Source organism: Xenopus laevis, chromosome 1S (assembly GCF_017654675.1).
Source record: "Xenopus laevis strain J_2021 chromosome 1S, Xenopus_laevis_v10.1, whole genome shotgun sequence".
Taxonomy (NCBI): domain Eukaryota; kingdom Metazoa; phylum Chordata; class Amphibia; order Anura; family Pipidae; genus Xenopus; species Xenopus laevis.
In genome coordinates this window covers 144,257,706-144,284,797 of record NC_054372.1, presented here as the reverse complement: position 1 = coordinate 144,284,797, position 27,092 = coordinate 144,257,706, and the positions used below count along the sequence as shown (strand labels likewise).

At 37.0% G+C, this 27,092-nt stretch overlaps 1 protein-coding gene across 1 annotated transcript; it reads left to right on the top strand.

Moving 5' to 3' along the window:
- The first annotated feature begins 75 nt into the window (after nucleotides 1-75).
- Nucleotides 76-26,838, top strand: golga3.S (golgin A3 S homeolog). The gene is made up of 24 exons (XM_018244136.2): nucleotides 76-329; nucleotides 1,641-1,951; nucleotides 5,661-5,933; nucleotides 9,704-9,816; nucleotides 10,569-11,251; nucleotides 11,477-11,588; nucleotides 12,389-12,695; nucleotides 13,041-13,243; nucleotides 13,389-13,526; nucleotides 14,044-14,205; nucleotides 14,421-14,789; nucleotides 14,946-15,023; nucleotides 15,397-15,660; nucleotides 16,299-16,393; nucleotides 17,172-17,388; nucleotides 17,669-17,812; nucleotides 19,705-19,902; nucleotides 21,084-21,200; nucleotides 22,063-22,202; nucleotides 23,174-23,306; nucleotides 23,778-23,900; nucleotides 24,761-24,925; nucleotides 25,857-26,020; nucleotides 26,479-26,838. Exons 2-24 carry the CDS (start codon nucleotides 1,810-1,812, stop codon nucleotides 26,672-26,674), a joined length of 4,536 nt encoding a protein of 1,511 aa, XP_018099625.1. The 5' UTR covers nucleotides 76-329; nucleotides 1,641-1,809; the 3' UTR covers nucleotides 26,675-26,838.
- Nucleotides 26,839-27,092: the final 254 nt, after the last annotated feature.

Sequence of the window (27,092 nt, the reverse complement as noted above, 5' to 3'; positions counted from 1 at the left end):
CAGGAAGCGGGTGCATCGGGCTATATGTTCCGTCGGAAACCAATCCAGCTGTCAGATTCAGGAAACGTTTATGTTCCGCAGGAATAACCGAGTCTCTCTCCCGCAGAGTGAAACGGAGAGGCAGATATGGAAGCAGTAGCTAGGCCTCGGATACGCAGGGAAATTATTTACTTTGCACAGGGGAAAGCTTAGGGTTTGGTTCCGGGGGGCGCGGGTTTCCGCAGGGAAGGGAAAGAAGGAGCCAACAGACCGGTCACCAAGAGCCACGTCTAGGGGGAGAGGCAGAAAGAGATCGGAGTAGTAGAGGAGTGTTGACTGTGCTTTTCCCGGTAAGACAACTGGGTGTCTGTCTGTGCTGTCTATCACTTACCTAGAGCCTAGTTTCCCACAATGCTTAGCAGCTCTTTTACTTCCTTGTTATGTATCACTACACATACCTTGTGTGCCATCATTATTACTGTTATTAATATTCCCTGTCACTCACACTGGCATTCTCGGCCTCTGCCAGCTTCTGTCAGTCCCTTGAGATTTTATTCTCACAAATATTTGGTTCATAATCATAAACCCCAGTGTAATGTGCCATTGTTATTTGTATTGTTATCAATCAGATTCACTAACCCTACCAACATCCCTCCACTTTTCTAGTCACCGGTCCAGTATCCCCTGACCTTTGTGAGCTGAAACTGCATTCAGTAAAACAACAGGCTTGTCTTACCCAATCTGCACAGCTTAATGCATTCATATACTCAACCAATGTAAACATTGTACAGCTTAGTATTTAATATAGTATGATTTAATTATTCCATTAAATCATACTTATGTACTACTGATAGTAAAAGTGACTACTTAAAAGTCAAATCTCCTGTGATCTGTTGTTTAACCTGTTTGTAAAAAATTGGACCACAGAAGGATATTGAGGAGTGCTGGCTATTGGCAATGTTAGGTTGTCCAGTGACATTCCATTGGTATGTATGAAGGCATTAGCCAAACAGGTTTTCTTGGGGAACAAACTAGAATTATAGGCTAAAGTGAGTAAAGTAATTTGAAATAGTCATTTAGACTGTAAGCCCTACGGGGTAGGGTCCTCTAGCCTTTTGTTTCCTTGACATTGAGCACTTAATCGGTATTGTAATTATATTTTTATATTTATGTGAATTGTATTTCTAATAATGCACTTATTGTTACTTTTTATTCCTATGACCCCTTGTTTGTTACTACTAATTTATTGTTTTGCTGTACAGTGCTTTGCCCTCGAGGAGCGCTTTACAAATAAAAATATACATACAAATATACATACATAGTCACCTAGGGCAAATATGTCGATGACCACAGTCACTCTACCCAAAGTGATAAATACCACCTCCTTTTTCTATACCAACCTTTTGTCTATAAAATCTGTGAAGTGCCTCTGATATTTTATATTTCTTATAGCATTATTCTTGCTTTGTCTGTGAAATAATAATATATTATTTAACGGATGAGATCCCTTGGCTTTCAAAACCGTATTAAATAATTGGACATAGCTGTAAAATAGTCCAAATGACTCTAGCCCTGTATTTGCAAGTTTTGGAAAGAATGTTGCTTCCATGGTTACATTGTTCTGTTGTCTAAAATACAATGCATTTGTTTTGTTTTTCTAGGTAAATGATAAACATCGCAACTGCCTTCTGGAGTGTTCTTTTCATTCTCACAACGTTCTATGTACTTTAGGTCAGATGTGAGGAATTTTTAAAAGTATCTGATGTAAGTGCACCATTCTGATGGAGAGGAAAATAATACTGCAGGTCCTTCAGAAAACTTTTTAATTTTATGCATTTGACACCTATGACAATGGAACAACAATCTTCCCCTCGGATTCTCCTCTGTGACTCATTGAATGAAGAAAGGTCTACAGTTAGCAAAGTGGAGACCTTTGATGCCAAAACAGCATCTATTGCAGAAGGGATTCGTGGTGAGTAGAAAAATGATGTTAGGGATGCAAAGCTGACTTCGAAGGGAGTGAAAATAAAATACTACATATAAACTGCTTCCAGCGCTGTCCTTTTTTCAAATGTTTACATAACAAAGGCATGATTTGTTTATGTACTCAAGGTAAATATTTAAGATGTTAAAAGTGTATATATAGTATAATGCACATATTGACATTCTCATAGTACATTTTTAAGATACACACTTGTTTTTTTTGTTAAGCTTGAATTGTTTTTTTACTATTCATCTGTTTTGAAAAAAGTTTTATATTTAGGATGCACCAAATCCTAAATGCTACAAGAATTTGTCCCTTTTTAGCAAGATTCGGCCAAATCCAAGTACCTGGATAAAACAAACCTGAATCCTTAAAATCACACAATTTTTAATCACACAATCAAGGAACACTGTTCTCTTTAATCATTCATGCATTTCCAGATTAACTCCAGGATTCAGTAGTATCCTAAAATAGTGGCTTCCGTGCATCCATACTTTTTATCTTGGTGTCAATATTCACTCAATTGTGTAGGTTTTATATATACTTTTGTATTTAAAATAATAGCAGTCCGATATCACTAACCTGATCAATCACTTTTTTGGTAGAAATTATATTTCTACGTGGCAAATTATTTACTAGTAGGTCTAGTAGAGTTATAGAAAACCAACAAACCCAACAGTCATGGCATGCATGCTGCTGATTCTGTGTAACTGAATCATTAATTGAGGCTTGTTCCAAATAATAGCAGTGTTCAATATAATAACAATAATAGCAGTGTGGAGTTCAATTAGTGAATTCATCGATTCTGTGAAAAAAACAGGTGTCAATTATGGCTTTTATTTAAGGAAGGCAGCATGCTGGTTATAGTGCATTTCTCTATGAAATCTGAGTAAAATGGGTCATTTGGAAGAACAGTGCACTTTGATTAAAAAGTTGATGGAGAGGGGAAAACATATAAAGTGCAGAAAATGATAGGCTGCTCAGCTAAAATGATCTCAAATTCTTTAAAATGGCAATTAAAACGTGAAAGAAGTGGAAGAAAGTGGAAAATTACCTTTCGAATGGATAGAACAATAGCCAAAATGGCAAAGACTTGGCCAACGATCAGCTCCAAGAAGAACAAAGAAGGTCTAAAGTTACCTGTTAGTACTGTTACAATTAGAAGACGCCTATGTGAAGTCAAGCTATCGGAAAGAAGCCCCCGCAAAGTCCCATTGTTTAAAAAAATAAATAAAAAAAAGATGTGCTCAACTGGTTACAATTTGCCAAAGAACACACTAGCTGGCCTAAAGAGAAATGGTGCAACATTTTTGGACTGATGAAAGCAATATTGTTCTCTTTGGGTCTAGGGGCTGCAGACAGTTTGTCAGACCCCAAACACTGAATTCAAGCAGCAGTACAATGTCAAGACAGTGAAGCATGGTGGCACAAGCATCATGATATAGGGATGTTTCTCATACTATGCTGTTGGGCCTATCTATCACATACCAGGGATCATAGAGGTCATGTTGCCTTATACCAAAGAGGAACCTTGAAATTGGTGTTTCAACAAGAGAACGACCAAAACACACCAGTAAATGAACAACATCTTGTTCCAGACCAACAAGATTAACGTTATGTAGTGGCCAGCCCAATCCCCGGACCTTAATACAGTAGAAAACCTGTGGGGCGACATCAAAAATGCTGTTTCTGAGGCAAAACCAAGAAATGCAGAAGAATTGTGGAATGTAACAGGTGCCAGAAGTTGGTTGACTCCATACAACACAGATGTGCAGCAGTTCTCAGAAACACTGATTATACAACTAAATATTAGTTCAGTGATTCAAAGGAAAGCAGAATCTTGAAAATTTTTCAGTTTATACAGTGAATGTTTGAGTTTGTAAAAAAGAATGCAGACACTGCTATTTTTTTTGAACAGCCTAATATTCCCTTTCTTCACTTTCTGTATAGGAATAACACAAATTTGATAAATTTTTCTTCATGTTATGATTTGGAATAGAATGTGCAGTGTCCCCAATGCATTTGATTTTGAGGTGTGTGTGTTTTGGTTTAACTTTTTATGGAATAGTATAGATCCCTTTTCTGTAGCTGACAATCCTTCAGATTGAACGTACTCGTTATCATATATTTATATATACTTTTTCTATTTATTTTTGCTGTTACCCAATATATCCTGATGAACAGCTGCAGATATTCTAAATGTAACCTTCAGTAAGGTTGACCCAAACTCTACTTTGAACACTCCTGTTCAGGATTCCACCTATTAATGTCCTATGAGATTCACATAGCTGAAACCAATTTAAAGTTTGCAAGTTCCATGCAGCTGACTCAGTGTCGATCTGAGGCCTGTTTACAGTTTGTGCGAAATCTGTAGAGAACTTTTTAAGTAAAGCAGCCAGAGGCACCTTCCTGAAATGCTTTGCTTAGCAATATGCCATGTCTGTAGGCATTCCATCAACCCTTCCCTTCAGTGCATCTTCAGTTCCATTGTCTACCTCAGTAGTGTGTTTTATTTGGCCAGTGGCTATCAGATCTGCATTTGTGGAAAGGGCACAAAGGTCTAGGGCAGCAAGTTTGAAGATGCAGCATCCCTCCTGCAGACTACATAGTTGATTGAACATGCTTAAAGGAAAACTATACCCCCAAAATGAATACTTAAGCAACAGATAGTTTATATCAAATTGAATGACATATGAAAGAATCTTACCAAACTGGAATATATATTTACATAAATATTGCCCTTTTACATCTCTTGCCTTGAACCATCATTTCGTGACTCTATCTGTGCTGCCTCAGAGATCACCTGACCAGAAATACTACAACACTAACTGTAACAGGAAGAAGTGAGGAAGCAAAAGGCAGAACTCTGTCTGTTAATTGGCTCATGTGACCTTACATGTGGTTTGTATGTGTGCACGGTGAATCTTACGATCTCAGGGGGCGGCCCTTATTTTTTAAAATGGCAATTTTCTATTTATGATTACCCAATGGCACATACTACTAAAAAAGTATATTATTATGATAATGGTTCATTTACATGAAGCAGGATTTTACATATGAGCTGTTTTACTCAGTATCTTTTAATAGAGACCTACATTGTTTGGGGGGTATAGTTTTCCTTTAACTCTAGAAACAGAAAGACAGGAGACATACCAGGACAGGGTGGTGTATTCTGCCTTCCCATTCCCAATGGCATCTCACCCCTTTCTGCTCTTACTAGTGGTACAAATGAAATGTTATGCAATTAGGGGGAAGAAGGAAGGGTTGTCATTGGCAGGCCTTTGAGAAACTGTCTATAACCAAAAGATTGTATTGGAGGGGTTGGTGACTTTTAATGTGAGCAGAACTAAATTAAAATAAAATCAACTGAAAGACTGAGAACTGTACTGAACTTACATTGTTTGGGTGGTATAGTTTTCCTTTAAGATGCAAAACTGAATATCTTGGCTGTGATTCTTTACTCAAGGATATCCTTTAAAAGGTTATGCCTGACTGGGAAGCTAACAACAATAGAATCTTTTAGCATCCAGTTAACAATCACGTGGTCATATCTGTGCATATCTGCTCTGACAACAGTAATAACTCTCATTAACTCTCAGTCAATGACCAAGCCACAGAGTAGGAATCTGTAGATTAAATGGGTAGTGGTGCAGAATACTATGTTAACTATGTTATATTTGTTTTGTCTCTGTTATAGTGACAAGCATTAATTCAAGCCATTTGCCTAAGGAAGTGGATAATGTGTTGATAAGCAGCAAAGAAGATGCATGCGCAAATGGACCTCCACTACATGGCACAGAGCCCATTTCACCTGTGGACTCCACCAGCAATGTTCCTACTATATCTGCATCCCCAGGTTTGGCTGGTTTCAGTGACAACCTAATGGAATCTAGTGCTAATGGCATAGTTCTTCAGAAAGAAGCTTTGCAGTCTCTGAAGCTAAGTCTTCACATTCAGGAAACAGATTTGTGTAAGCTTTCTTTTACTCATGCAATTCTTTCTTTCTTGCTTTGCTGCGCTAGCATTTAGTGCAAAGTCTGCATGCATTGACTCTTGGTTGAGGTCTCCTAATTTTGCAGGGAAATAGTTACCCTTGAGTGGTGTTGGGTTACTGAGTACTGTCATAATAAGGTCCCTATACCCTTTATCTGGTGTGGTTGTAGTAAACTAGGACACCCACCCTAAAGAAATCCAAAAAGGTTTAACCTTTCATTTAAAGCTGCTATAACTAGTACAAATAATGCACCATTGATGTTTTAATGTTTTATTAAATTGAAAAATGTAGAAACAAAATTAGGCCGATCAGCCATGTCACGTTCATTCGCTCTTTTTATTTATTTTTGCAGCTTGCTAAAACTGTACATTTTGTCTTTTGTTAATTACAGTAATTACATTGGTGTTCTAGAATTTTGCTCTGTATATATATACAGAACTCATGAACTAAAATATATTGGAGGTCAAGTTTGCTTACCTTCTGACATTCCTCCATTACCTTGTTATATTGCTAGGCATAAAAAATTACCAGTTCCTTTTTGTCCTGTGTGGATGGCAGAATTTTACACACCTTTGCAGGCTCCAACATTTCAGACGCACACATTCTGCCTGTAGTCTGTTTTAATTAAAACAATATATATATATGTATATAGTTGCTGCATCTACAGTTATCGCTTGCTTTCATTTTATTTATTTTTACTATCTTTTGTTAGGCTGATTTCTTTAGTTTTTTTTACTCCCAATTTGGGTTTCTATGGTAACTAATTGGATTCCTGTTTTTGGTGCCACGTTATACAAAGGGGAGAGTTCTTAAAGGAATTGTTCAGTGTAAAAATAAAAACTAGGTAAATAGATAGGCTGTGCAAAATAAAAAATGTTTTAATATAGTTAGGCAAAAATGTAATGTATAAAGACTGGAGTGACTGGATGTGTCAGAACACTACTTCCTGCTTTTCAGCTCTCATGGTTTACACTGACTGGTTACCCTGGTTACCAGGCAGTAACCAATCAGAGACTTGAGGGGGGGCACATGGGTCATATCTGTTTCTTCTGAATCTGAGCTGAATGCTGAGGATCAATTACAAACTCACTGAACAGATATGTCTCATGTGGCCCCCTTCAAGTCGCTGACTAACTCAGAGTTATAGAGCTGAAAAGCAGGAAGTAGTGTTGTGGCTATTCTATTAGACATCCAGTCACTCCAGCCTTTATACATTACATTTTTGGCTAATTAACTATATTAGAAATATTTTATTTTGCACAGCCAATCTATTTACACAGTTTTTATTTTCACACTGAACTGTTCCTAAGGGTTTGCATTGCTTACACTCTTGTTAGTTTTTTTCCCTGAGGAAGATCACTATGATGTGATCGAAATGTTGGATTTTTTTTTGTTTTTCTATTAAAATCAGTTACTCTAACTGAGCCTGTTGAGTGCGGTTTTGTACACATTTTACCTGCACCCAATGGGATTAGGGATGAACCGAATACAGGATTGTGTTCGGGATTCAGCCAGGATTCTGCCTATCCAAATTTGCATATCATCATCATCATCATCATCATCATTTATTTATATAGCGCTGTCAAGATACGCAGTGCTTTACTGCAGTTATAGCAAACAGGGAATAAATGGTGGATAACAGACAAGGATTACAGAGTACAATAGGGTTTACAAACTAAAAGGTTAGGGTACAATTGAGACATTAGGATTGTATAAACACTTTGTCATTTTTGATACAGCAATGATTAATTAAGGTACATCGAATAGGCCTCTTTAAACAGATGGGTCTTTAAGTAGCGCTTGAAAGTTTGGAAGGAAGGAGAAAGTCTGACAGCTTGTGGCAGAGAGTTCCAGAGAAAAGCAGAAGCCCGAGAGAAGTCTTGTAGACGAGAATGGGCAGAAGTGACCAGAGGAGAAGTGAGGCGAAGATCAGAAGCAGAGCGTAGGTTTTGTGAAGGAGCATATGCAAATTAGGGGCAGAGGGTAATTGTGGGACTTTTTGCCAGAAAAAAAGGAAGTAGAAAATGTTTTCCCCCTTCCAACCACTAATTTGTATATTCAAATTAGGATTCAGTTCGCTACTCGGCAGAATCTTTTGAGAAGGATTCGGGGGTTCGTCTGAATCCAAAATAGTGGATTCGGTGCATATATAAATGTATATATGTCTTGACAAAGGTCTTAGATGTAGACTGAAACATTGACCTGTATTTAACCTGATCTAATAAATATGATGATTTTGTAAATAGTTCCCAGTGTGTGTGTGTGTGTGTGTGTGTGTGTGTGTGTGTGTGTGTGTGTGTGTGTGTGTATACACACACACATATATATATATACAATTCCCCACAATCACAGCACTCATGATAAGTCGATTCACATTGCCTGGGTGCATGCCACAAAATACTGCATACAATCCTCCAATGAAGCAGCCACACTCATAGGACTTATCCAAAGGTATAAATATGTTCCAAATAAAATTTTTATACCGGAGATGCACCGAATCCAGGATCTTTTGCAAAGGATTCAGGGGTTCCGCCGAATCCAAAATAGTGGATTTGGTGCATCCCTAATTTATACCTTTGGATAAGTCCTGTGAGTGCGGCTGCTTTATTGGAGGATTACATATATATACATATATACATACACACACACAAAAAAAAAAAATATATATATCTTTATTGCCAGTGGCGTAACTACCGGGGGAGCAGGGGGTGCGATTGGGCCAGGGCCCACACCCCCTCAGGCCCCCCCAGCAGCTGGCGTGCCACTCATTCCAGCCAGTTCCGGGCGTACGGAGGGGGGGCGGGGGGCCCGGTTGCGCGTTCCGTGCCAGGCCTGCCCCCCTCTAATTAAGTTGCTGTTTATTGCAGTGTAAATGTATGTCCTTAAAGGGATACTGTTATGGGAAAAAAAACCATTTTTTTCAAAATGTATCAGTTAATAGTGCTGCTCCAGCAGAATTCTGCACTGAAATCCGTTTCTCAAAAGAGCAAACAGGTTTTTTTATATTCAATTTTGAAATCTGACATGAGGCTAGACATATTGTCAATTTCCCAGCTGCCCCAAGTCATGTGACTTGTGCTCTGATAAACTTCAATCACTCTTTACTGCTGTACTGCAAGTTGGAGGGATATCACCCCCCTCCCTTTCCCCCCCAGCTGCCAAACAAAAGAACAATGGGAAGGTAACCAGATAGCAGCTCCCTAACACAAGATAACAGCTGCCTGGTAGATCTAAGAACAACACTCAATAGTAAAAACCCATGTCTCACTGAGACACATTGTTACATTGAGAAGGAAAAACAGCAGCCTGCCAGAAAGCATTTCTCCCCTAAAGTGCAGGCACAAGTCACATGACCAGGGGCAGCTGGGAAATTGACAAAATGTCTAGCCCCATGTCAGATTTCAAAATTGAATATAAAAAAATCTGTTTGCTCTTTTGAGAAATGGATTTCAGTGCAGAATTCTGCTGGAGTAGCACTATTAACTGATGCGTTTTGAAAAAAAAGAGAGAGAATACATTAGGTTTCTGTTTTGTAGTCCTTGTCCTTTATCTGTAAAATGCTTGCCATTTTTTTGTGCTTCTCTAATTAAACTTTGCACTTTCTTTTTTCCACTGTACAGGGCATTTCTGTATTAATATTAATTTAATTGATTATAAGCAGATTTGGAGATATTTAGGTGTCCTTTCCATTCTTGCACTCTAACTTTACTAACCTGTTCTTCATACTTATTGAATTGTCACTGCAGGCTTTAGTGAGGCTCCTCTTTCACTGGAAAGAGAGGAGCAAATACGACTTCAGGCTAGACGCCGCTTGGAGGAACAGCTGAAGCAATACAGAGTAAAGCGCCATCAGGAGAGAGTAAGTATTTGCAAATCTTAAAATAGAGTTCAAAGTCAGCCTACATGGTATACAAATATGATTTCCGTTATTTGACATTTGTTACTGCACCTACTTGTCTGCTGTTATAATGTACATACACTACCAGTCAAATTGTAGTTTCAAGCATGCACGGTGTCTGTCTAATTTAATTGACCAAAATGTAGTCCATTTCTAATAAGATCTACATTGTAAATTGATATTTACAGATTCCTAAACTACTTTTTAAAATTTAAGGGTACATTGGTTTCAATTCTACCGAAAATGATAAAACAATAAGAGTTTTCAAAAATGTCTGGCTGGCAGTGTATGTTTACACTGTAGTGGTAATCTGTGCATACTGATGTCACTCTATAAATTCAGTCATGTGATCAAGAAGTAATGTACCTACTGCTTTAAAATTAAAGTATATTAGAAGTCTCCTGAAGCTCAAATACATGTATGAAACCTCACTCCTTGGTGACTTCTGACTTCTTTGAGGCAAGCCCACACAACAGTTTGTGAAAACACTCAGCTCAGAAAACAAATTTATCAATTGGAGGAAACATTGCATGGTCACTTAAAAATAACAAATTATTATGAGTAAGACAATTATTCTTCTGTGTTATTTAGAAGAAAATATATATAGCTTTGTATGTAAGTTAGGAAGCAAGGAGACTAGATATACAATTATGAGCCTAGTTTATGATGACACGGCTCTTGCTATCATGTTTTTTTTTTTTTTTTTTTTTCAGTCTAATCATAGTACTCCAAAAAGCCGACCCTCTAGCACTCTTGATCCTGAACTTATGTTTAACCCAGAGACTCTACCACGAGCCAGTACTGTTTCTATGACAAAGGAATATACTTTCCTGCGCACAAATGTTCCAAGAGGGCCAAAACTGGGTAGTCTGGGCCTTCCTTCATCTTCCAAAGAAAAGAAATCCTCTCGGTCTTCCAAGTCTTCCAATAAGATCCGTTCCCTGGCGGACTACCGGACAGAAGAACTAGAATACAAAAATTCCAGCCCAGGCTACTCAGAGTCATCCTCGGGATCCTTAAAACCCAGCAGAGGCAGCATGACATCAGTAATATCGGAAATCGGCATGGACAGTAGTGAACATTTTGATGGCTCCAGTTTTGGTGGAGACAATGGCTCTGAGTTGGATGGAAGTGAAATAGGGATAAGGCAAGATGGGAATGAGAGCGACAGCTCTACTTATAGTAGTGTGTCTACGAACAGAGGTGTTTATGCACAAGCTACAACTCCCAAGCAGGAAGCGGATTACTCTGTAAATGGGCAGGTTATTGCTGCTGAGGATGTTGGACATTACCCTTCTCTTAGTGAAGTGCTTCAAGCAGCAGCCACAGAATGTATTGCCCTAGAACAAGAAATCAACGGGGAACCCAGAAGCCGGAGAGACAGTATTTCAAGCAGGTTTGAATGTGCAATCTATACATTTTTATGTTTGGAAGTTAAATATTACAGATGACTCCTGTTTTTTATTTCCTCTTAAACCTGTGTATATACTTGTTAGGGTTACTGTAAAGTATGAGTAATAGTAACTGTACTGTATGTAGTAGTCTGAAACTAAGGTAGACAAGTTACCTTTCATCTATTAACCGCCACTTTTCTTCTATTCTCTTCTCGGTTGTAATTCAGCATATCCATTGAGAGCTCAATTGCTGGAACTCATGATGAGCTACTGCAGGTTTTGAAGGAGAAGATGAGACTAGAGGGACAGCTTGAATCATTAACTTCAGAAGCAAGCCAGGTGAAAAGTTTTGTTCTCAATATTATTTTTTTTTAACTATGTGTTGTTTAACTTCGCTGAACTCTTAACTGCATTCCTTGAACTTTTTGTATACATAAGCCTATTGTTAACTGTGCTAAGGACTAACATTGATATCAACCTTTTTATTGTTGAAAATTGAGTCTTGTTTAGAATATTGTTCCACTAGATGCAGTCTACAGGTGGAGTTTTATTATCTGGACCCTAATCATTGTGTAAATGAAAGAAAAGCTACTGGAGTCCTTTCAAAATTCCTTTCATTTCAATAAATAGCCATCTTTATTTAAACCAATGTGTGGGACCGCTTATCCATTCCTTACTAAAAATTAATTGCTTTTAGCTCTCTAGTATATTTTCTTACAACTCTCATCAGTTCTATTAACATGTAATATATATATATGAGTATAGGCTGGTATTACTGCTTCAGTGTTTAGTTTAGTTCTTAACGTCAACCAACAAAATTTTGTGGAATGTCATGTTAGTAACCCTAACTCTACAATCGGTGGTGTACATTGGAAAATCCATATAAAATGTTTGAATGTCATGAAAATAAAATCTATTTTTTAATCATCTATCCCCAATGAGCCATAGTGTGGAACTGCTCGAATTGAAAAATAATGGTTTGTATATTTAGATATATTATATATATATATATATATATATATATATATATATATATATACACACACATATACACACTTGCAGTACTGCTTGTCACCTCAACGGACTGTTTGCTTACAAACATTCTGCAGAATGTTCACTAGATGTATTCTTCCCTTTAGGCTCTGAAAGAAAAGACTGAATTACAGGCCAAACTAGCTGCAGTGAGCACTAAGCTCCAAGCAGAGTTGGAAAACCAAGAAGCAAGCCAGAAGAAACAGGCGTCTTTGAGCTCTGAAATGCTCAACTTAAAGAAATCTTGTTTGGATTTGGAGAGGGCAATGGCTGATCTACAGAACAGCTTGGAGGTCAAAAATAGCAGCTTATCTTCTTTGGGGAATGACCTGCAAGTGGCAGAAGAACAATACCAGCGACTTATGGGCAAGGTAGAGGAGCTGCAGAGGATTATCATTCAGAAGGATAATGCTGGTTAGTTTAATTTTTTTTTTACATTGCAGCTACCCAAGCCACCTAGAAATGTTGTCTTGGGAGAATTACCCTTTCACTTAATTTAATTAAATTTTAGTTAAACACCAATCACAACCCTACTTTTAGGAATTTTTCATCTTTTGTCAAAGTATGTAAAGGTTTATAATCATTTATGTAACACTACCAAATTACAGAAAGAGTCACTCACTAATCAGTCAGTTAAATAACTGTTTAGTTATTTAAACTATTCTGTACGGTACATGTCTAAAATTTTTACAGGGTCATTGTATAAAATCAGCATCTCAGAAACCAGAAATCTACAATAATCGCCCATTTTCCCTATAGTTCACGATTTGCGGCAACAGACAGTCTCCCTACAGTATCAGTTGCAACAGGTACAACTTGACCGCTCAACTCTTACCAACAAACTTAAGGCTTCCAAAACAGAAATCGCATCCTTGCAACAGACACGTGATTGGTACCAGCAGCAGCTAACACTTGCCCAAGGGGCTAGAGTGAGACTGCAGAGTGAGATGGCAAATATACAGGTAAGTGATCATTAAAGTATACATTATATTCCTAGAGAATTTTTTTGATAAATACCATGCAATTTTAAATATCTTTGTAATAAGGTCTAAACAAAATACAGATTTTTACTTTATTTAGAGCAACTATCAAACTTCATTTCCTTAGGCAGGGCAAATGAGCCAAGCTGGTGTTCTTGAGCACCTCAAAATAGAAAATGTGACCCTTTCACATCAGCTAACAGAAACACAACACAAATCTCTCAAGGAGAAGGAACGTATTGCTACACAGCTTCAAAATATTGAGGTAAGTCTTCATTTCTGACTAATAATGTGTTTTTTTAACCTGTTTTATTTTTGGTCTTTGTGACTTAAATAGTCAATAGAGATTCATGAGCATCATTCCAAAACATACAGTAGCTATCTTCATGCCAGTTGTGACATCAGTCTCTGCAGTTCTGGTAGTTTTGACCCTACATAATGTTGTTTTGAAAGTGGTTGATAGTCCAGTTTTCTATATTTCTTCAGTATCCACATAATTAATTATCCTTCTGCTTCAGCAGCTGAAAGTAGTGTGCAGATAATCCTGCTTGCTATCAATATGCTGTTTCCAACCTTCTGAACACAATGGAGATATTTCTAGGCAATAGATAAAACTGTATTATATGCTAATGTATTAAGATATGAAATATCTATCACATTTTGACTGCAAATTAAATTTCAGTTCAGAATGCCATATCATTTCATAGGTGTGGTAATGTGATTTACCGATACAGATCTATAAATAGTGTCATTCTCATGTTACTATGCATTGCTCCTATCAGGCCGATATGCTGGATCAGGAAGCTGCATTTCACCAGATACAAGAGGCAAAAAGCATGGTGGAAGAAGACCTGCAAAGGAAACTAGAGGAGTTTGAACAGGAGAAGGAACAGCTCCAAAAATTAGCAGACTCTGCAACTGCTCTGGAACTTGAGCTTGAGCAGGTATATGTTTCATCTTTCAGTGTCTTTTTCCAATTACTCTATCTTGTTTGCTTTTGTAAGGCAGAACGAGAATTTAACTTTTATATCCTATATTTAATGTAGTGCCCTATCATTACAAGTCTAACCAAAATGTTGCTTTAAAATCCATTAGTGGCATTTCTGTTGTATTATTGAACTCTGCCAAATATAATGCCATCTAAATTCTCTTGAATTAGGTTAAACTCAATTTGCATCAAAGAGACCTGCAGCTGGAAGCACTTCAGCAAGAGCACCTTGAAATTTTAAAACAGTTGTCTGTGACTCAAGAGATCCTACATACCAAAGACCAATCTTTAAACGATTTACAAATGCGTTATGACGAGCTAGAAGGCAGGCTGCTGGAACTCCAAAGTGATACAGCTTCCAAGGATGACACCATTGACTACCTTCAGAACCAAAAGATTGTCCTTGAAGTGGCCTTGCAGGCAGCTAAAATGGAACAAGATGGACTAGATCATGGAGTCAGGAACTTGCAAGAAGGAACTGTAGCAGCTGCAGAAGTTTTGGCAAAGCTACGTCAGGAACTTTCTATCAAGTCTTGTCAGGTGATTTTGTGAACAAGAGAAATATTTGTTGAAATTTGACAGAGGTTTTGTTGTAATTGCAAACAGATGAATGAACTTTTATCCAATCTTACAGCAGGATTCTTTATATTCCCAAATTCAGTATAATTATGCATGAATATTGTACCATTTTCCTAGGTTGAAACTTTGCAGAAAGACAATTCTACTATCAAAAAACAAACACAGAAAGTGAAGGAGCAGTTCCTTCAGCAAAAGGTGAGTGCATAATTTATTTATATGTATATACTTGTGTGTGTATGTAAGTGTGTATATATATATATATATATATATGTATATATGTATATATATATATATATATATATATATATATATATATATATATATATATATATATATATATATATATATATAATTTTATTTTTATTTTTTAATATACACTGCATTTAGTTTTGTATGTATTTGCACTATACCCTTCTCCTATTGTACAATGTTGTGAAATATGTTGGAGCTTTATAATTATTTCTTAAAAATAAAGTAGTAGAGTTGTTAGACATATGTAATAATTAGAGAATTTCTGTGAAAGGTCATCTTCATGAACTAATTTCTAATTCAGACATTTTTGTTTTAGGTGATGGTAGAAGCCTATCGCAGAGATGCTAGTTCCAAAGAGCAACTTATAAGTGAACTGAAGACCACCAAAAAGAAACTTGATTCAGAGGTCAAGGAATTAAGACAGAAGTTGCTGTGGCTTCAGGGTGAGAAGTCTGCTGCAGAAGTGGAACAGGCACGGGTAAGAAAGGAGATGTCTCAACTCCAACAACAGATGGAAGAACTTGAATCTAATTTTCAAGCTGTACAGAAAGAGAGAGATGACATGGAAAGCCGCTTACAGGTTGGTATTTTGAATTTTTTTTATATAAAACTGTGATTTGCATTATCTAAAATAGACTGGAGGGAAATGCTATATTTTTGTGCTTCTGTGATCATCAATACTTTTTCTTAGACTATTGTTCTGTTATTACCATAGTGCACTGTCAAAATGGAAATTTTCCATGATAAACTAGGACACTACCACTGTCATGCAGCAATGAAAGGAACTACTGCATGTTAACAGTAGACTAAATAGGCTATATGTATAAATATGTACTCATATGAAATATTTGCTTCAGACAGCTATCCATATGGTGGGGCAGATTTGGCTGATCTAAGTTTTGACTTTTGATTGGATATGTAGGGGCCTCTGTTGTCAGCCAACTGGATTTTACTCCCAACTCTCAATGAATATCTAAATGCCCCAACATATATGAATTATCAAAGAGGAGAAATTTGTTCTATGCACACTAACTACCAGTTATATTGAAGGCTGATATTACTTTTAGATGTAGGCATAAATTGGCTTCTGCCTTCTGTTGAGAAATATATTTAGAGACTGCACCACCATATTCTAGTGGGATAATGCTAAAAAATGTTTTTTATTTACAACTTGGGTACTTGCAGATTGCCTATGATTTTTTCTTTATTCTTGTGCAGTCATTACAGTTCGATAAGGATCAGGTGGCCACACTGGCTCAGGATAATGCTGCACTAAAGGAACAAGTAGAGCTGATGCAAAATGAGGCAAAAAAGTAAGCAATGCTTTTCTTTAGCTATTTTATTGGTTTTGGCAATATACAGTTGTCATTTACAAATGTACTTGATTTAATGTTAGTGTATGTTACAATTTGGAAAAGGTCTGAATAAAATGTTATAGTATAAAGTAGTAATAATTTGAAACAGATTGATATCATCAGGGTTATTTGTTAAAGGGGACCCGTCACCCAAACAAAATTATCCAAATCCTATTTTATCATGTTAGTCAAGCAAAATGAACTTTAATAACACTGTATAAATTATTTGAATATTGTTTCCATCAGTCTGGGAACTCATAATTATAGCAACCAGGAAGGAGCCATTTTGTGGACACTGTTATTAAGGCAAGCTTTGTATCATCTCAGAATCTTGTTTGTGCACCAGAATGGGGGACCCAATGTCCATCCCCATGCACTGGTTACACAATTAAATCGTTAAGAGAGCTGGGGGAATGTAGGGAGAGCGGTGACATCTAGGAAGTGCTGAATGGAAAGTGAAAGTAATTGCTTGCCCCGCCTCTATGCCTAGGCATAGAGGCGGGGTAGGCAATACTTGATTGACAGCTGATATTTTTAAATGAGTTTACAACAGCTATGAATGCTTTAATATAAAAAAAAAATTGGATTTCATATTTAATTTAAGAAGGACTTTTATTATACAGATTTTTATGTCTGGGTGACGGGTCCACTTTAAGTCTACGCATTATATTTTTTGGAAGATAAGAGAAAAACCCATAACGTAAGTGTGCTGCAATTTTTGTCTGTGTATGTTTAGGGCTATAACAGAACAAAAGCAACGAATGAAGCGCATTGGATCAGATCTAACCAGTGCACAGAAGGAGATGAAAATCAAACACAAAGCATATGAGAATGCAGTTGGGATACTGAGTCGTAGGCTGCAAGAAGCACTGACTGCAAAAGAAACTGCTGAGGCAGAGCTAAACAAGCTAAAAGCACAACTCTCAGATGTAGAAAATAACCAAGCATTTCAGGTAAACACATTTGTTTTAAAAACAAACAAGAAAAACCTCTGTCTTTTCGCATATTTTTACTCATTCAAAGGAAACTAATTTATAGCTAAATCAGTTAATATGTCTTGTTATATTCATTTTCAATGCTGTGTACTTCAGATGGATGTGTAAAGTGTGATTTTTTTTTTTTTTTTTTCTTTTTTTATCATTTTACTTTAGGTCCTACATAGGCTTTATTTAAATCATTGCTGGTTTATATACTTGCTGGGCGGCGGGCCTGACAGCTGATTTTCTCTTTCAGGCAAAGCTGCAAAGTTTACAGAATGAGTTGCAGACTGTTTGTCATAGCAAGGCCATGCTGGAACGAGAATTGCAGGAGGTCATTTCCCTGACCAGCCAAGAACTGGAAGAATATAGGGAAAAGGTCATTGAGCTGGAAGATGAGGTGAGGACAACATGAAACTGATTACATTAGGAAATTGTGTTATATGTTGACACATTTTTTAAAAGGAGTTTTTCACCTTTCACTTTTTTTCAGTTGAGTTGTCATCAGAAATAAACTTTTTCAATTGCTTTCCATCTTTTATTTTTTTTTTTTTATGGTTTTTCCAAAATTGAAGTTTAAAGTTGAATATTCGTCTTTCTGGTGTTTGTCTGGCAACTCAAAGATCCAGGTGTAGATTCTGAACTGTTACAATTTGCTACATTTAGTTGATAATTTTTTTCAGCAGCATCTGTGGAATATCAGCAACTATTGTATCAATTATAACAGCTGCCTTTATTGAAACTAGGCCAAAGAAAAGAAATGTATCTAGTAAATATATGAATTTAAAACAGTTACAGAGTCTTTGAAACCACCAACTTCAATATTAGAAAAAAAGTCAAGAATAGAAAAAAGCAAGTAATTGGAAAAAAGTCTTTATTTCTGTTGAACTATATGAAAATAACTGAACTGAAAACTATTTGAAGGTTTGTGTTTGATAAATGAGTCTGGAGCAAAACTGTTAACAATGCCTTATATCTTTTCATGTTTCACCCTAAATTAGAAAGGTGCAGATGAGGTTGGCTTAAAGGAGGCAAATGCTCTTTTCTTTAGATTAACTAAACATGCCCTATGCTATACACCAAGACAGATTTACTAAATAGAAAAGGGGGAGCTTCTATAGTGGTTCCAAGCAGTTTCAGAATTTTCCAGGATTCCCAGATAATGACATAAGTACTAATCAAAATGTTTTATGAAGGAGCATTTGTGTTATCCAAATATACTTGCTTTTATGATGTAGTAAGTATTAAGATGGACAGTGATGTTTGTTTTCACCTTATATTGTGATGCCTTTTGATGTGTGTGTGGCTGAAGGATTGTTTAAAGAGAGTAAAGCTCCTCATAGACACAACGATTCTTCTTGCCGAATGACCGATTTTAGGTTGAAATTATCGTGCAGTTAGTGGGATTCGAACGATTGTACATCTTACGATTTTTCGGCCAACATCTGTCAGAAAATTGATCGGCCAGCTCAAAAAATCTTTGTCGGTCCCAGTGCAATCTATCTATGTTTGCAGGGACAAGCAGGCAGCTAGCTTTTGTTTTCCTGGTAAATTGGTCTTTTTAGTTGATGGTAAATTCGTACGATAGTACAATCGTTCCGAGAAGATCGTGGTCTCACGATGAGGATCTGATCTTTTAAAAATCTATGGCCAGCTTAATTGTCAGTGGTGTATTCACAGCCTGGACTATTGGTCTGCATGATGTGAAGAGGTTTTATACATTGTATCCATGTTTTAGTTAGTGGCTTGGATGGAGAGCATTGAAAGCAACATATTAGTCTCTAAATGCCCTTTTGTTTCCAAATTAGATTCAGTAACAATGAAAGGGTGGTGGCAGACAAGGCTACCAAGGGAGATCAGTCGCCTCTTCTTCCGGCGACTAATCTCCTCTAAATGTCTTCCCGCTGGCTAGAATGTAAATCACCGGCACTCGGATTGCTTCGCCTTTCCGAAGTTGCCCAAAGTTTCCTCGTGAGGCAACTTCAGGGCGACTTCAGACTTGAGTTCTCTCAAGAAAAAAGGCTATACTTGCTGACACATCAGATTTCAAGAAACCGTTTACATACCTTTTTTTGCAAGTGAGAAAATACAAAGTTACTAATAGTAATAATTTTAATACATTCTTGATTAAGAGGCTGGTCTGACTGCCCACGTGTCTTTTTCAACCTCTACCATGAGACAATCATATTTCTAGGCCCTCCAGAACTTTGCGCCTTTATAGGTTTTTACTGAATCTTTAGACTTGATTAACTTTTCCATTTAATCAGTAACTCATTCCATTTCAATCAAAAGCTTCAGGAAGCACGTGGGTTTAGAAGGAAGATTAAACGTTTGGAAGAGCTAAATAAGAAACTGACTTTGGAGGTGGAACATGAAAAAGGGAAGCTAACAGGACTTGGACAGTCTAATGCTGCACTTCGGGAACACAGCAATATCCTAGAAGCTGCTTTGGCTAAGAGAGAGTCAGATTTGGTACAGCTAAACCTCCAGGTATAAATGTAATTTACATCTTCTATTACAAATTATGCAACCGTATTCCAGTACCAGAACATAGATTATCTTTCTAAGGACATTACAGAGCAAATAAAGACCGTTGCATAGTATAGAAGGCATGTGTCACAGAGCGCTAGCTAGATAAATAAAATGCAGAAAAAAAACAAATATTTGTGAATATATCTGCAATATTGACCTTAATAAATTTTCTTTTACCAGAAATAGCATTACAATCCTCCTGGACTGATATATTTTCATTAACTTTCCTAAATAATCACACACTTTCATGCTTGAATTCCAAAGCTCTGATCTCTTCAAACATATCTATACCACTCTAGTATTGAAGGTGGTTCAATAGATCCATTTTCTTGGGATCAAAGCTTCCTGTATTCTGAACAGCAGTAACTTATATTATATACTATTAGGGATGAACTGAATCCACTATTTTGGATTCGGCCGAATCTTTCGCAAAGGATTCGGCCGAATCCAAAATACCGAACTGAATCCGAATCCTAATTTGTGTATGCAAATTAGGGGTGGGAAGGGAAAACATTTTTTACTTCCTTGTTTTATGACAAAAAGTAATGTGATTTCCCTCCCGCCCCTAATTTGCATATGCAAGTTAGGGTTCGGATTCAGTTTGGCCGGGCAGAAGGATTTGCCCAAATCTGAATACTGCTGAAAAAGGCCGAATCCCGAGCCGAAACCTGGATTTGGTGCATCCCTATATACTATATAACTATTATCACTGGGGTGTGCCAACAGATTGCTATCCTGTAGTGATTCAGCCTTATCCTTTAATTTAGCAAATTTTTTTTGTAATTCTGTGCAATATTTACATATAAACCTTAGCTTTAATGATTTATATTCATTTGATTGCCAGACTTCTTAAACTTAAATCTGTAACAAATAAGAGAACTGTGAAAAATGTGCTACTCCTTAACTTTAATAAAAAACAAATGTGTCCCTACCTCACATGTACTCTTTCATGTGAAAGTAAAGGGTAAGGGTACCAGAAGGTGGTAATCCAGTAGAATGACTGCTGAGGGTTGGTTTCCTTTGAATTATGTAGTTTATGGAAGAGCATCACGGTGTATGAAAAGGTCTCAGATTGTGGCACAAAAGTTTACCTTAAAATATCTTCCACTTTAGTCATTACTTTTTCTTTTTCTGGGTAGGTACAAGCTGTCCTTAAGCGCAAAGAGGAGGAAGACCGACAAATGAAGGAACTTGTACAGACTCTGCAGGATGCTCTGCAGAAAGAGAAAACTAAAGTTAGCAGTTTGACAGAACAGGTAAAAAACAAAAAGCAAACAAAATGTTAACACATTGAGGCAAAACTTAGTTTATGGGCAAAAACATTCCATTTGAAGAGGTACTTGATTATTGTTAACACATTTGGTAAACAACTTTGCTATGGTGGCTTCACGAAGAGTAAATGTCATAACAACAAAAATCTTAAAGAAAAATTATTTTTATTTTGGCCATTAGCAATGCAGAAAGAATAAAGACAAAATCGCTTTCTTTAGCAATAACAGTTCAGTAACAACAAAATGGCAACAATAGACCTTCAGACAGGCAACTGTGTATGCACATGTACATCGGCTTCTCTACGTTGAGTTGACAGACCTCTCTCTCTGTTGACTGGCCTCTCTTTGTGTGTACCTCTCTCTGTGTTCTCCTGAGAATAACCAGTCAGGGATTAAAGGGCTACTGAAAAGCCAACTGAGGCTAATCAGACACAGCTGGTCAGTCTGTAGCACTTCACTCTGCTATAGGTGAAAAAGGTACCCTATGTGCTTAGATCAGTGCTGTTTATAATTGTGTTATTCAGTTCTGTGAATAGCTGCATGTCCTACTTCCAAGCAGAGGAATCCAGAACATGTTTTGCCATATAAGATTATATAAAATGATTTTGTGCTGAAATACCACAAGCTCTGACTTTACCTTGCCAAATCAAACAAGGACTGTGAAAAACAGCTAGTTACATTTCTGGTTTCTACATTGTTATTTCCAGAGCCTCAGTTTCAATAATCCTGTGACCAAATGTTGAAGCATTTCAGATATATTAGGACAGGTCTAGTTTGTGATCAACAGATTTGTGGCTTTATTTCTTTGTTGAAGTTAGTCTAGTTAGTTTATCTTTTTTGCCTACAGCTAGCAGCAGCAAAGGCAGAAGCAGCACACAACCGAAGACACTACAGGGCAGCTGCACTGGAGCTGAGTGAGATACAAAAGGAGCTACAGGCCAAACAACAGCTCATCCAGGCCCTACAGACCGAAGCTGAAAAACTGCAGTAAGTGAATAATGAAAAATCTGCTTGATGCTCTGTTTTAATTTACTTTATTAATATAACAATATAATCAACGGTTACTAATTACAGATTTAAAGGCTATACAGTAATATATCACTAAAATGGTAGACAAATTTTTTCAATGTGTGCCAAATATGTATTTTCTTTTATAGTTATATAACAATAGTTAACTAAGGCTATTCTGATGCCATAGAAGTGTCTTCTTTTACCTGGCATGCAGTATGCTGAGTATAAAATATTTTTAATCTGGTAAAACCAAGGCTGCTTTTGTCTTCTCTGAGCATTACTGTTTGAGGGCAGCCTGGCACATTTGGCAGTTAATTCTTAAATCCTTATCTAATCAAAGGGAGTATCCATTCTATGTACCATCAGCCCATGTGGGGGTTATTAGACAATCTGAAAGTGACAAAATGACCACTCCTTAGGTTTCCATTGAAACAAGCTCTTTTGCCATCACCTTTGTTGACAAATAAGATTTAAAGGAACAGTAACACCAAAAAGTTTAAAGTAATTAAAATAGAATAGAATGGAATGTTGCCCTGCATTGGTAAAAGTTATGTGTTTTCTTTAGAAATACTACTATTGCTTATATAATTAGCCTGCTGTGTAACCATGGGGGCAGCCATTTAAGCTAAAAGATAAAAAAAAGGAGAAAAGGCAAAAAGGCACAGGTTACTTTGCAGAAAACAGATATGCTCTGTAATGGAAAACAATGGTATTCTGCAGTGTGCATCTGTTATTTGCTATGTAACCTGGGCCTTGAATGGCTGCCATGTGTTATATGATTGTTATTTTTTTTTTATTTATGGGTTGTCAGATGTAAATGAAGAGAGAAAATAAACTAAAGACTACAAGTTATTTAATCTGACCACACGGTTCCAGTTACTTAGTATTCAGTATCATCTTGCAGTACAATCAGTCATGGTACTGAATAAGTTTTCTTTATTTCTTAGATCACAGGATAAAAAGAATACCCAGGAGCTATCACAGTTCCAGCAGGAGTTAGCAGAAGCCCATTCTCAACTTCAGCTTCTTCAGAAAGAATTAGATGAGCAAATGAGCAAGAGGCCAGAAATCAGTCAAGAGGTAAGGAACTGCACAGAACTTCTGAAGACAAGAAATATCAATATCTCAATTAAAAGAACTGTGGTTTACGCCACACAGTGGGAAACTAATCCTGCAGTTCCAGCCAGAGTACAGACACTTGTACAATGTTTCAGTTGGATGATTTTCAAGTTTGTTTTTACTCTTGGCATTTCTTGTCACAAAGTTAATTGAATAAGTGACAATATTTAATAAAATGTAATAAAAACTTGCTTCAATTATAGTTATGCCTATACCACCATCATCAGCTTGAATTTACTAATTAACGATTATACCAAAAATCTGAAAGTTTGCTATGGGTTTCTAGATTGAGTGTTGGGTTTGTGCATAACTGGCATAACTCTTAATGTTGATTTTGTTTGTTTTTTTGTAACCACTATTGATAATTTACATGGGTGGGTGACTCCATATTTATCTTCACGTTGCTGTATGTTTTGTTACTTTTTTCTATAGGTTGAGGATCTGAAATGGGAGATGGACCAGAAGGAGCATGAAATTCAAGCTATTAGGCAGCAGTTGGATATGACTGAGCAGCGCAATCAAAGGGAACTGGAAGGAGTTCAGATATTGTTGCAGGTACATTTGCCAATTGCAGTGACCTCTCCAACAAGTTCAATTTTGGCTTCATCCATCAACAAAACATTCTTCCAGTATCCTTCTGGTTTGTCCACATGATCTTTGGGGAGGGGAGAGCAGTGACTTTCTTCTTGCTACCCAGCCCTACCCTGCCATGTTCTGCTGACGGTGGACTCATGAACATCAACATTCACTAATGTGAGACAGGCCTCCAGATGCTTAGAAGTTACCCTGAGTGGCCTTGTAACCTCTTAGACTATTAGAAGCCTTGCAGTTGGAGTTCTCTTTGATGGTCTACTGCTTCTGGGTTGGGTAAAACAGTTTTGAATTTCACCCACACAATCTGTTGAATCCAAACTCTTTAGAGAAAGTCTTGCAAACTTTTCCAGCTTTTTGGGCATGAACAACTCTTTTGTCAGACACCTCCTTTGTTTGAGCCATGATACACATCCATAAATGTGTTGTATTTATGTTATCAGGCTTTGCTGGATCCCTTTACTTAAAACAGGGTCTCTCACTCACACCTATTTGTTATCCCATTCACTGAAACCACCAGACTCTGATTTCACTTTCAAATTATATGTACGTAAGATTTACTTACTTTTGCCACACGCAGATATGTTATTGGAGGATCATGGGCCAGAGTTTTTCTCAGCAAGCACTGAGGAGCAATCTTCTTCTTCTTTCTTCACGTTGGGTGTATATGCGCAGAAGAGTATAAAACCAAAGCCGCTTTTATCACTTTACTGTGTACCAAATATTTTCTCTACTAGTGAAAGTTTCCTGAGAGCTCAAATAAATATCATGCTTTCTATATTCTCCTGCACAACTGATTTTTCGGCTTATTTATTTTCTTTCAGAACCTTAAACTTGAATTTGAAGCTGTGCGGGATGACCTTACAGATGCACAAAAGGACAAGTTCATGTTACAAGCAAAGGTGTCTGAATTAAAGAACAGCATGAAAACATTGTTGCAGCAGAACCAACAGCTGAAGCTCGATTTACGACAGGGCCGGATCAAGAAGGTACCAGCGGCATGAGAAAAGAGTTATTAACAGGATTCTATAATGTACAATGTTTTAATGGCAATCTATAGATGGGGTGTGATCTTAAAGGGGAACTGTACAAAAACATAAATTAAGCTTTTTGAAACATAAACATAATTTCAAGCAACTTTGCAATATACATCAATTAAAAAATATGCAGACTTTTCATGATTTCTATGGTTTCTGATAGTTCTCAAAGCCTAGCCCCCTGCTCTCCTGCTGATCTTTCTGACTATTTTGCTAAACTGGCTGACTACTGTTACTTTGTATCAGCAGCCATCTGTCCTTAGCCTTGATCCTTCAAACAATTCCCTGCACACGTGATTTCAATAAGGAACAGAACATCACAGTGCAATGCATTGTGGGTTATGTAGTTCCTGCATGCTGTCTGTAAGCTGTGGAGACATCAGTGTTTTAGTCCCTGCTTCCCTGCCAGGATTTCAAATGAGGCAGAAAGAGAAGAACTGTTACTGGATTTCAGCATTGAATATAACATTTAGTCATACTTTTTGAAGAAACGGGTAACTGTGATGGGTATATTAGGGGTTTCTGTGTTATGTGGGCCTCTTTAACAAATTTTAGTTTGGAACCCGGAGTTCCCTTTAACTGCAGAAGACAAGAAGGATGCCAATGACTGAAATACTGAAAACACCAAAAAAATCCTTCTTAGAAACATCATAATTTTTATAGAATTTGACTGCCTTATTTTTTTTACCTTTATTAAATCCTCAAATTAATAACTTTTTTTGGGGGAATTCTCAGTTCCTGCAGGGTGGAATGTTTCACTGTGGAAGTTCTAGGAGTTCCGGGCCAAAAAACTTTAACTTCATCCCTACTCAGTCCCAAGTGCTACTTATACCATAGCTTTAAAATGTCCCTGGTTTTTAATTCGTGTTTTTTCTTCCTTCAGAGGAAGGAGCTGAAAAGTGATGCCACTTCTTCTAATCCAGTGACTCCAGTTAAGATACCAGACTGTCCAGTACCAGCTTCACTGTTAGAAGAATTATTGAAACCTACATCTGCAAACAGCAAAGAACCTCTTAATAATCTAAACAACTGTCTTCGTCAGCTAAAGTAAGTCTCTACTAGAAAAGTGTATATTGTATATTTGTATTACAGTGCATTTTCTCTGCTACCAATAGTTTAAAGTTTTTGTATGCAACAATTTATGCTAAGGGACTTGGGGGGGAGGGGGTTAGGTGCATCGTCATTTTAGGTAACTCAAAGCACCTCATTAATTTGCACTTGGATTGTCTGAAATCACTCAGTAGTCGGTAAGTAGTTGCCTGGGAATTTGGCAGTTGTCACATTGTTGTTCAGATGTCGTTCAGGCAAGAATGTCTATCACAAATGTTTTAAAAAAACAAAAAACAAAAAAAACAACAATTTTTGGAAAACACAAACTTATTAACCGACAATATTGCATATCTGGTTGTCAGGAATGCTTGTCTGTATAACAGTATTCTTAATAGACATGGAATAAATTATTGTTCAAAGTAGAATTTAATTTCAAATTATAATTATTTCTGCAGGCATGAAATGGACAGCCTCCAACGACAGATGGAAGCACATACTATAACTGTGCATGAATCAATGACTTCCTGGAACCAAATTGAGGGTCAGCTGCTGGATCTCAATGGTTCTGGTTCTCAAGCCATTGTCAACTCTAGCCTCCAATTAATTGACCAAAACCTTAATAACTGTGATCCAGGGCCTGCAGAACAGTGACTGTACCCTTTATTTGTGTCTTGAAGGTGCCTCTGTATAACTGGTCAGAAGCTACATGCAGGTAGTTGGTTGAAGTTTGAAATCTGGATTTAAAGCACAGAGCAAGACATTTCCTCGTTATAATGTTGGTTGCTGAGAATAAATTCACTTCCAGAATTAACATATGCATAAAGTCATGGTACTGAAGACTGCCAGACTTCATCAACTGATTATAGTTCAGCTTTACCCCAGATTAATACAAATGTTAACAGCAGCAACAAAGGAGAATTTTTTTCTGGGGTGCTCAAAGATTGTATTAACCATCAGCAGTATCCCCTTTAATGTCCTCTCTGCACAAAATTGTCTCTTAATGCTGTAAGGTTAAAAGAATGAATGAAAAAAAGTGAGTATAGTAAAGAAATGATTTAAGCATTGTTTG